Source organism: Etheostoma spectabile, chromosome 9 (genome assembly GCF_008692095.1).
Source record: "Etheostoma spectabile isolate EspeVRDwgs_2016 chromosome 9, UIUC_Espe_1.0, whole genome shotgun sequence".
NCBI classification, from domain to species: domain Eukaryota; kingdom Metazoa; phylum Chordata; class Actinopteri; order Perciformes; family Percidae; genus Etheostoma; species Etheostoma spectabile.
Genome location: NC_045741.1, coordinates 22,504,174 through 22,516,369, shown reverse-complemented (window position 1 = coordinate 22,516,369; position 12,196 = coordinate 22,504,174). Strand labels below are relative to the sequence as shown.

Genomic DNA, 12,196 nt, shown 5'->3' with positions numbered 1-12,196 from the left:
GTGGGCGAGCTCTGACCTTCCAGCTGAGCAGGCAATGGGCGGGTGGCTCTGGGAAGGAGGGAGGGCGGTGTGAGGGAGGGAGGCTTGCTGCAGCCCAGCACTTACTCATCCAGGCACACCATTCTCCTCTCAGCATCTGTGGAAGAAGGTGATGCTTGCTCCGTACGCCTCTAGTATGCTGCTCCCTGCTCGCCGCTAAGACTCAGGCAGAAACAGGAAGAGAGGCAGAGTAAGAAAAATAAGGAGACAGTGTCAGAGACTAAGAGAGAGTAGGGGATTTTCTGTGCTGAGGCGTTGCTGTATCTGTTGTGTGAGGAGAGAGAGAGAGAGCGTGAGACTACGGCCGGCATCTCCCAAATGGAGTGGAATGGGTTTAAGATGGTAAGGAAAGAAGGCTACAGGCAGCCTGCCACTTTGATCCACTGTGCATTGTTAACCGTTTCATTTTGGGCAGCCTACATTGGCTAGAGAAGGTTGTAGTTGGTTGTAGATATACTATCACCCACAATTAGTATGTAATACTCTTTCAGCACAGGCAATGCAGGGATAGTATTCAACTAATTGTTGTGCAGAATGTTAAGTGTCTTCATACAGGGTAGAAGAATACAGCAGGGGTTAGACTGACGAGGTTTGAGGGCAGAATGAGAAACAGAGGGAGCTAGATGGAGGGACGGAGACAGATATCATGGTAATGGAGAGGTGTAGAGGTAAGGAAGTATGGGGAGGGGAAAGGAGCAGAGGGGAGGGAGGGAAGGGTTAAATCAGGGAACGGCACTCATTTTATGTTGAAGCCAGGGCTATAGGTGTCCCCCCCTTTTCCTGCCTTTGCACCACTATGAAATATTTACCTGCGTATATTACTGCAGCAGAGAAGGAATGCACATTGTTGATGCGACATGTACTGTAAGATGGTAGGGAAACTAGACTTGTGTGGATGTTTTATTCATGTATGTAAAGTAGTCCTTGTTAATTTTATGAGTTGACATGAAATCTGTCATGCTGCTCTTGTCCACAGTGTGAGTTTGTGATGTGTCCATAAGTTGTGCCAGAGCAGGAGAAAGATGGAGTAGGTGGGTTGGAGTTACATGCACGCCTGGATGACAGCAAAAGTTTTAAACCCATTGCTCGTGTGTGTGTGTGTGTGTGTGTGTGTGTGTGTGTGCGCGTGTGTGAATATGACTGTGTATTCTCAGTTATGTGTTTGGCTGTGCGAGTAGGTGTCGACTTGAGAGAAATTATAATAAACTATAACTAATCTGCTTTGCTCAGCTTCCTGAGACTCACTTTAACTTTGCATTCATTTATCCATTCATCCATCACATCCAAGCGTTAGAGTGAGAGATCAACTAACAAAACTAGTTTGGTTTCACCTATCATATAAGACAGAGTTTTAATTTGTTGCCGATACTGCGTCACAACTAAAGAGTCAATACCATTATCCATCTGTTTTCAAAATCTTAACCATCCACCAAGTGGACTGACTCACTTTTGTATTTGCACGAAGAACAGTGGACATTATTTGTTTGTCCACATGTAAATGTTTGATTGTTTGCGTGCTGGCTTCTTTCCATTGGATGCAATCAAAATGCTAATTGAAACGAAGGCGGCTCCCCTGTTTGGTGCTGGTGACGCTAGCTGGTACGTCGTCTCCCTTGGGGCCTCGTGGCTAGCAGCCTAGTGTATGCTCATAGATGAAGGGGCTGACAATGTGAGAAGACAGACGCGTAGAAATTGTGTATATTGTTTATATCGTCTATACAGATAGAGCTAGTATTATTATGTATAGAGGGTGAAATTAATGGATATGAGAGGAGAATGAAAAGGAACAGTGGCAGAGGGAGTGAAAAGGACGAATGTTCATCATCAGTATTGGAGGCATTAGATATGAAACTGCACCATAAAACCTCCTGATGGGAACCAGTGGGGATCTGGGCTGGGGATGGACCTTTATTTCACTCAGTCACTCACTCACTCACTCACTCACACACTCACTCCCACAGAGATACACACAAACATACAGTGGCTCTATTACCCTCAGGCAGAACACCATGAGCTCCAAGGTTACACATCAGTGCTAATAGGGTAAGGTGTGTGAGGAATTTATTAGCTGCACTGACCGGGTGTGTGCTTAGTGATTTAAATGTAACTGAAGGTCAGATAAATATAAGAAAAAGATAGGTTCTTGGATATGTAGTCCTGGGGTGATTATAGGTCTGAGGAAGAATGAAGATGATTCACAGCCAACAAGTAAGAAATGATGGAGGATGAGCTAACAGCAAAAATAAAAATTACTTTGTCAGTTAAATTACGTTGTAGCCTGTGATGTGTTTTGTAAGTCTGTGCGTGCGTGTGCGTGTGTGTGTGTGCGTGCGTGTATACATGCGTGTGTGTCAGTCAGAGGGGCGACTGACTTGTGTCCAGATGCAGAGTGACATGGTTAACACCAAACAAATTGATAGAGTGTGTGTGTGAGAGAAGAAGTGGTTTAGACACAGGAACAATTGGCTACTAATCTTCGCTCCTGTGTTCCTATGAGGATTTTCCGGCCTCTGCTCTATTCTCTTTGCTCTCTAGGATTTACTGTAGGTTTGTCTGTGTCATCATATATGTAGATGAACTGACCTTTAACTGTTTTGCGTGGTGCTAGTAGAAATAAAAATTCTTAGTCATAAGAAACATGATAGAGGAATTTAAGCTAAATCCGCAATGAAGTGCACTAATATGATGTATCTTAAACTGTTGCTTTTTTCTTCTAGTTTCTAACAACTCTAATCCTTTAATATTTACCTGCTCTAATAAATTGCTCAAAAAAGTAGATAGTCCATTGACCGTTTGACACCGCTTGTGATAAACTCACAGCTAACAAACTAAGGCAGACCACACATACTAGTGCTCCTTGGAGATTTTCATCACAGAATAATGAAATTTAAGCATCCTGTTTTTAGTTTCTTTAAGCTTATCTCCTGGGCCCAGTGTGCTTATTTGCGTGTAGAAAGAGTTTTCAGAATGGTGTATGGCTAATTTGATTGTTTGTGATGTGTGTTTTACTGAGCAGCAGAAAAACATCCTTTTTGGTGGAGGTGAATAATTCATGCTGTGGGTTTGACTTGCTGTTTGTGGCTGGTTGTGCATTGTTTCTTGGCATGTAGTGTAGAGAATGTCTGACTTGTATGGAGACAATAGGTAAACTCTAGCTCTAGTAGAGGGCCTTCAGCATTCTTAAGCTTTGTGTTTTGTGTCTCTAGTCATGGTTGGGCTGCCATTAATGTTGTTTAATAAGTTTTTGCACTACAGATCATCACATCCACAGTAATTAATGCTGAGATGTCAAATGTCACATTGTGTTTATGTTTGTAGTATAGTTAATGTATGTAGTTGTTAATTACTATGCATGTGGGTACACATACAGTTAATGTGTAGTATGCATGTGTGTCAGGTGTGTATCATATTGTACATGGCCCCTCTCTAGCTACAGGTAAATGGTCGGCCCCAGTCAGCTGTGTACAAAAGGATGGGTCGCAGCTGAGACTATTAGACATCAATCAGTTAGCTGTAATTACATGTTTCCTGCATTAACTTTGACCCCACTCTGTAATGAGGTTTAGAGTGGGGTACTTTAGACAGAGGTTATAGTGATATATGTTACCCAGAGTAATAAGTGGAAGACATTTATTTGGATTACATTTGGATGGTAAGATCTCTCTGAGCACAACTGGGGAAGTCCTGCAAGGCCGTGCAGAAGCTTTTCCCTCTTTACTTCTTCTTGAATAAGTGGAAACTCACAACAGTATGATATTCAACTTGTTAAGTAAACATCCTCCAACATTTTAATTTCCCTTAAAGGGCATCAGGTCCTCCCTCGATGTGCAGTTACATACACAATAACACAATATTTAACTAGTTTGTAAATTCATGTTAGAATCAAACACCTGCTAAATTAGTAATACTCAATTTTAAGAAAGAGATTGAATTCATGCAAAATAAAGATATATTGCATGACACTATTATGATCAAATTTATCTATAATTAAATGTGGTTGACTGCTGGTTAAAATATAGCTGCTATTACAAAGTAAAGACTTGATTAGTGTGTGACACGACACGACTAAGACACGTAGCCTACTGAAGGAACTGAAGGAGACAAAGTAATTTCTTGTCTTGCCTTTAAACTTGAGGTAAGAGATTTTATCCGTTGCTTTGGTATATATATTGTGCCAGTGCATTATGCAGTCTATCAGTAGTTTGGTGGTACAGTGTCTACATAAATATTGTAAAATATTTTATTGTCTTTAAATGTGATTTCTACTTTCTTTTAAACAAAAGCTGGATGGAAGCAGTTAATGAGCCAAAAGCCTGTTTGAATAAGAAGCTGCTGTAACAATTTCTGTCCCAATTAGCATGCTTTGGTTTTTAAAATGTTCCTTTTGTGTGAAGCCTAAACACACATGAAGACTCACAAAACGGTCACGTTGAAAATTTAATAGGCTTCCACAGCGATTTCCTTCATTTATTTAAAATGTGTGTTTTTTTCCTCTCTTTAAAAAAAAGAAGCTAGAAATCTGAGAGGCATGGCAAGGCATTCTGCTGTGAGGGGAGCAGCATTCACAAATACTAGACCTAATTCCTTTGGCAGCAGCTCAAACTGCTACAGACAGACACATAATCAGCTGGGGAGTGTTAGCGCCTCAGCCCACTAGCAAACACAGGACCGAGCCCTTGTTGTGCATCGCTGCTTTTCAGAATAAATATCCCGATGGAAAATACAGTGGGAGGAAAGAGGTATTCATGTGTTTATAGCCCTTTGTTCAGTCAAAGATACAGAAGGAGAGAGGAACACTGGCTTTCTTAGCTACTTTACTGCTCATTCTTTCTCAATCCTCTCTCCCTCGACATCGCTCTCTCCTTTCCTTCCTCCTTCTCTTTCTCTCATCCTCCACTGTACCGTGTGTGTTTTGGTATTCATACAGATGTTTGGATTTGAGTGGCAGTTTCTCCTGAGGCTGTGCACAAGCGGCTGACTCGTCTCATCTGCATTTTGCATCCCAGGAAAAAAAAGAGAACAGAAAGCAGTGGAAAGCATCAGCAGGCAGACAGGGTGTGTGTGTGTGTGTGTGTGTGTGTGTGTGTGTGTGTGTGTGTGTGTGTGTGTGTGTGTGTGTGTGTGTGTGTGTGTGTGTGTGTGTGTGTGTGTGTGTGTGTGTGTGTGTGTGTGTGTGTGTGTGTGTGTGTGTGCGAGTGTGCGCGTGTGCGCGCACACGTTGCCTGTTTGGCTTTGGCAGCTTAACTGGCCCCAGCGCTGTTGCTGTGTAATGTTTAAAGGACATTTCAAGGTCATGCTTTCGACAGTCCTCACCGCCTCAAACATATTAAACATTTATATATTTTTGTAGCTAGATGAATTATAGATTGAACATGCAACTGAACATGCTTCAAAATGGCGCCATTGTTGTTGGTAATAGACACATTAGGGCCTACAAACACAGCATTCCACACGACAGCCTCCAGCCTGCCTTATCTTATCAATATCAACACTAACACAAGGACAAAAAAGGCTGATTGTGCTCTACGCAGTATACCAAGACACTGAAAAATCCTATAGCGGGAGAAAAAGGGATGTAGAAAGTCCATCTGAAAGTCAGTTGTGGCCAACTGCTCATAAAGATCAGGACCACTGTACATGCGGACTAAAAGGATATCTGTGCATGCTTTTTTAGCCTATCTCCTCATGATTTATTTAGAGAAAATGCAGGCAAGTAGGTAGATAAATCCTGACTTTTTCAGTCAGAAGTTTGGTTCAGTGACCAGAGATGCCCAAACAGACCCAGTGGCAATTATCGGGCCACCGTTTGAGATGGTAATTCTAAAAATCAAGGTGTTAGTCCCAACCGGCATATGGATTCTCACACAGTCAATGCATATTCCTTTCTAATCGACAGTGGGAGGAAGGAATAAAATGGAGAGAGATAAAATGAAAGATAGATGTGTGCTATCTCTTTGCTGCACGGCTCTCTGGCACATGCTGTCAGACTTAAATGCAGTTGCAGAATATTTGATGGCAATCAGCCACCGCCTTCTATATGTTGCGTCCCTGGCACATGCTACAGTATACGCGCAAGGATAGTCTCCTGTGGGCATTTTCAATTACTCTGGACTGTATAGCAGTAGGGGGGATTAATCTGCTCATTTGAATGCACGTCACACTTAATGGCGGGCCTCATCTGTCAGCTGTGCCAATATACATTTAGGCTTTTGTGTCTCACTCTCCTCTCTTCCTGATGCAGTAGAAGCCATCTCTAAATTGCCCGACTCTCACATCATGTTACACTGAGATTAGATCTTCACAGAAGATGGGCTCACTATAAATTCTCAAGTCAAACTCCAAATTGATTGTGTAATGACTAGTACAAAGCAACCTTACAGCATTTGGAAAGTGACTGAAATAGTTTAGCTATTGCAGTGACGGCATATTCAAAATGCACAAAGAAATCTGTGTGATTAATGTAACTGAATATTCAACCCAGGCACCCAAACTTACTGTCAAAATAAAGTATTTTCATGTTGTCACACAGAAGGAAGGTTGTCAAAAGTTTTGCCAGGGGATAGTTACATTTTACATTTTAGCTTGTCTGTCTATCAGCGACGTAACCTCCCCTACATGTAGTTTCCAGTTATTCATTGCCTCTATCAAACTGTTTACTTATTAAGACAGATGACGGACGGCTGTCCTTTCCCCTTGCAGCTATTTGATTATATGAGCTCCGGTTCAGAGCTGAATCAATAACCAGATTAGTGAAGCACACACTGACATACACTCGGCCACACCCTCCTACAGTACCCAAGGCTGTTGAATGAATTCTCGAGTACAACGGTCGGTTTGTGTCTATGCGATTTAGTTATTATTAGTATAATAATCACACACACACACACACACACACACACACACACACACACACACACACACACAGTGTCTGAGAAGCAGCTGATGGAGGAAACAGTGATTAGATTAGGAGGAGCACTGCCTCTGCTTAGCAGCCGGGCCCATGTTCTTCTCGCTCCCTTGTTCTCAGTGCTGTAAGTTTTGTTCTTATCTTATACCTCAAGGCTGTTCATAGCTTTATAAATACCTGTTCAACAAAGCCAATATTACCCCTTCCAGCCTCAAACCAGTTATAATTAGTACTGAATTACAGAAAATTGAGTTCAGTCAGAGGAGTTTACAAGTTTCCTATTCAGTTACTTAGGGAGAATATTATTAGACCCTTTTTGGGAAAGTTGCTTTATCCAGTTACCTTGTTCTTCAAGTTCTTTTCTTATACATACAACAACTATGACTGCAGGCTTGCACAAGTGAGTAATGCATTTTCTAGTTGCAATAGTATGACACTGCTAAATTGCTTATTTCTGACCTTATACTGTACATGCAGGTGGACACAGTAACGGTGTATAGTTAGGTAGTTGAGTTGAGTGTGCATGATTTGTGCATGTTTGTATATGCTTGTTTACGATGCACTGGTGTATTTTAGGGTATTTTGCTAAAGATAGGAGACAGCTTCACTAAAATGGCTCATTGCCTGCACAGGTGCATGGCCACATTCACCTGCCAGCTACTTGTGGAGGTGGTGTCCTGGCTTATGACACATGGTGCTGACTCAGATGGATCAGCCTGCATGCTCTCCATGCCTGGTTGTCTGTTTCTGCGTCCTCGATCCTCTGTCCCGGTCCTGCTAAAAGCAACTTCAGCTCAACACAGAAATAAGCACTGCACAGAAACACAAGTTATTCCCTAAAATGCAATCAAGAGTAATGCAGGTTTTTGTCATTGCAGTGCTGTAGACTCTGTTGCAGTGTCACTTATATTCATTCAGAGAACAGTCACAGCAAAAGTAACCAGGTTAGATCTTAACATAGTCATGGCAAACATGATTTTTGAGACAGAGATAAAAAAGATGCGCCTTATTGGGTTGTTTTGGGAACCTTTTATGTCATGTTAAATAACAGCTGGTATGTAGGTCTACTTTATGCTAGCAGGGTTTGTACTGTCTCTCCTGCTTTTTTATTTTTTTTCTCTCTTATTCTCAATGTCTTTTGCATTTACCATTCACAGAAACAAGGCTAATACTTACTGAATAGGCCCTACATGTTAGATAGATATCATCTCCACTAAAAAACTGTAACGACATTAACGACATTTAATTAAGAATTGAATCCTATGTAGGGGATGAGACGATGATTTAGCCTCTAATCCACCAAAATGTCCTAGCTCAGGGCTTTGACAGTGATCATTCCCATCCGTCACACCCAGGGATTACAGTAGGACAGACAGCACTGCACAGCAGAGGTATCTTGCTGATTTGACTGAGTTGGGAACCGAGATGCCGGCTGCAGCAGCTAGAACTGGAACAAACGCTGGCAAGCTATTGATGGGGATTTGATTCTGTTCAAGAAGATTGTGGTTGGGATGATGGGGCTGTGTTGACTTGCAGCTGGCGATTGTATCGAGAAATCAGGGTGAGGGGCATAAAGCAAGGGACTGTTCCTGGCACCGGGTGAAACCAGTGGAACTCTGATGAGGACCTGAGAGGCCAGGCTCGGGCTGGGGCTGAGGGAAAGGGACTTGGGCTGACAGGCAAGGCCAGGCCTTCAATTCCAAGGCCCAGTCCCCATGCTCCAGGCTTCAGCCAAACAGCTAGGCAGGTGTCCAGCTGATCTCACACCCCCAAAAGGGAGGAACTGCAGAGCACCAGTCACTGGAGCTGCACAAATTGAAGTGCCATCTCCAGAGTCAAGATGCTCACCAATTTCCTGCATGCGTTGGTGCAGAGTTGGGATTCAGCCAGTGGACAAATGGCTCCAGTTCCGCCTACAGTTTGGCTGAGTAAAGGAGACTGTGGTGTTTGTGTGTGTGTGTGTGAGAGCGTGTGTATGTGTGTGTGTGTGTGAGAGAGAGAGAGGGGAATGTGACTGTGCATGTATGGAGCATTGCAGGTCCTCAGTCATTGTCCTTGAATGATGGTCTTTTGAATGCCTCATGAAATAGTTTTTGAGAAAGGTTTTTAGATAAATAATCAAGCCAAGTAAATGTGAATAAAGTAGAACAAGTTACATCACTTTGATTATGAACCTATTGCAAAATGCAAAGATGTGAAACTGAGCAATACATTAGATATTTAACATTTGAAAAGAGAAATCTCTGTCAACAGACTCATTCTCTAATTATCTATGATGTATAAATCTTGAGGTTATTATATAGATCCTGTCTGTTGTACCCCTCTAGAATTGGCTGTATCCTGTCATTTCCTGACCTCTGACCTAATGCAAGTATGTGCCAATTGCCTATGGGCTGTGAGGGATTGTGTGGGAAAGCTGCATCGATCTCACTGGAAGACTGAAACATCACAAAAGAGAAAGAAGAGAGAGGGGGAAAGAGTCAAGCCAAAGTTAAATGAAAAGTTGCTTACGTACATGTCTCGCGCAGTCTGGAACATTTATTATTCCAAGTCACACAGAGAGAAAAGTGGTGGAGGAGGATAGAAGAAGAGAAGAATCCATTTGGTAAAGTAAATGCATGATCGATGAGACTGGAGGCAGGCAGACCAGAGTGCAACCGAGAAGGTGTGCGTGTGTGTGTGTGTGTGTGTGTGTGTGTGTGTGTGTGTGTGTGTGTGTGTGTGTGTCTGTGTGTGTGTGTGTGTTTCGAGTATCTGTCATGTGTCTCTATGTGATGTGTGTGCTTGCGTGCATGAGGCGTCCCAGATTACTCTCTCTGATTGATCCGGCCCAGCATCCGTCTGACCTGCAGGACATTTCAGAGCTCGGAAGATGCTGGTGGAGGTGGAGAGATGGCAAGAAAGAGAAAAGGCCAGGAAGAAAGGGAGAGGAGAGAGAAAAAATAAAAAATCAATAGCATAGTGAGCATTACATGGAACTTGACTGGCTGAGAAGCTGAGATAGTAAAGTCGTATTAATCTCTGTGTCTCAGTCAGTTTAATCGGAACTCCAATTCAGTAACAGTAACTCCAGTTCAGTATCATTTTGGGGGACAGAGAAGGAGTTTCAGTCTGAGTTTAGCAGTATCTGGTGTGGTGGTTATGGTAGTAAGATACCAAAGGGACTCATGGCACAAATTGACAGTATATTTATGCGTCTGAAAAATTATATATCTGACAGTTGAATTATAATACGGTCATGTTTTCTATCAGATGATTTAACGTCATCCTTTTTTCTTATTTTAATAAGCCAAATAATTAAAACCAAATGAAAATAAGACGCATAAGGAAATCACTAATAATATCTGAAGCAAGATGGTGAGGCCATGTCTAACAAGTCAGATGGTTGCATGCTGGCTCCATTTTGTAGCTGCCAAGCAGTGTGTCTATCAGCGGAGAGATCCTGCAGCATACTGCCTACTCTGCAGTCTACAGCCTCTATCTATCCTGGCCAAGTCAGGGTAAATTGATTGTCTAAGCTCTGTAAGAGAATGGGGAGGGAAGCCTGCACTAGGCCAGTGGTGGTTTTTATGGTGTAGAAGCAGCAGGAAGGATGAAGGTGAAAAGGACCGGAAGAGAAAACACAAACTCTTTGGTTGTTTAAATTTTAGCTTGTACCATGAGTGACATAGGGCTGTGGAGAAGAGGAGGCAGAGATCAGCTTTGTGCATCTGTGCAAAGTATGAAAGAAATACTTGTAAAAATAGATTCATATACAGTAAATCTAAAAAGAAAAGTTGCCTTTGTTTTTTTTGACTGTTAAGACTGAAAAACAAATGTTTACCCCCCTTCCTTGCTGTAGGGGAATAAGGCCGGTCTTATTTGACTGCAGTACCCAGACACCATTGGCTGGGAGCCCAAGGAGACAGGAAGCACTTTTGTGGCATCAAATATTAACAGCGTTATAGAGTGTATTGATTATATAATAAGTTTTCCCAGCATCTGAGCACCGACTGAAATGTATTCCCTGAATAATTGAAAATGTATCCATGAGCAGTTTTTCATCTCCGTGGTCGCTGAATGTAATTGCATTGCACCCTTATTCCAGTGTTATTTGAGATTTTATCAGAAGACGTACATGCATGTGTTCATGTGATAAACGCAATGATAGCGAGAATATGAAGAAAGACCAAACTGTGTGTGTGCGAGTGTGCCATGTGTGTTACGCCGGAGACTGTGTTTGTTTTATCGAATGGTTGAGCATTGAATACTGAGCACTGAGTTGTGCAGAGACTTAACAGCACTTCTGAGAAATGTAATATTCCTTTTTTCCGACATTATGGTCTCTTGCACTGTATGCCGGCTGTTGAAATGGAGACTCACATACATCTGCTTGCTGCTTCCTTACATTTTTATCACCACATTTGAACATGCTACGATTACACTGCACTGTCCGCTTGCTGCAGCACACCATTCCCTTCCACCCCGACATAAAATGATGGTTTCCCTGCAAGTTGAGTGCAGATGTGAGTTGCGCATGCGTCACTTTGCAACAAGAAGCCTACAATAACCAACCTGCTAACAAAAGACTTCTATAATGTCAATAAAATACATATAGACCTACATAACAAAGTTTGTTCACTGCTGGCTACAAGTTAGCAATAAAACACAATCAAGGTTGTGTCTTGAATGGCGTTTTGAGCTAACGTTAGCAATCAAACAAACAAAGATAGAACGTTTTTGAAATTATTTCCATCTTCTGTTTCTGTTTTTAATGAGAAAAATTCATTATTTTATGGATTTTTACAAATTTCCGTATGACACGTTATGCTGTAAACTGTTTAAATCTGAACATGCGCAACTACCATCTGCACTTGACTCACATTGGGCAGTGACAGACGGCTTTGCAGAATGGGTGAAGAATGCTCTTGATGTTTCACCTCTACCTAACATTTTCTTTTTTCAGGTAGGCTTTTCAACTTTACATTTGACAGCAGCCTATGTTGTCCTCTGTCCTTCTAATTATAGGACCTATACTGTACCTTGCGTGGGCACCTTAGCCTCAGGGCTGTAGCTATCCCTGGCGCTAAACACTTTTGGCTCATACTGATGTACACCTGACTGGCTTTGGCACCCCTGCATGAGGTTGACCTAACGCAGCTAAAAGCTTGACAATGTTAACGTAAAAAAACCTAATGCTTTTTACCAATTTGTCCCAGTAAGATTTACAAAGCATAAAATGTTTTTATATTTGGCACAGCCATTATTCAC

At 42.1% G+C, this 12,196-nt stretch overlaps 1 protein-coding gene across 7 annotated transcripts in view; it reads left to right on the top strand.

Annotated features, from left to right (window-relative positions):
• Positions 1-12,196, top strand: part of elavl4 (ELAV like neuron-specific RNA binding protein 4) — an 81,098-nt gene that overhangs the window by 16,124 nt on the left and 52,778 nt on the right. Inside the window, exon 1 of one of the 7 annotated variants that reach the window (XM_032526870.1) lies at positions 113-381. The exons of the other annotated variants lie outside the window; for them this stretch is intronic. Coding sequence (XP_032382761.1) covers positions 358-381 — 24 coding nt within the window. The 5' untranslated portion in view covers positions 113-357. Of the gene's footprint in view, positions 1-112; positions 382-12,196 lie in introns of those variants that run through there. 7 annotated transcript variants of the gene reach the window in all.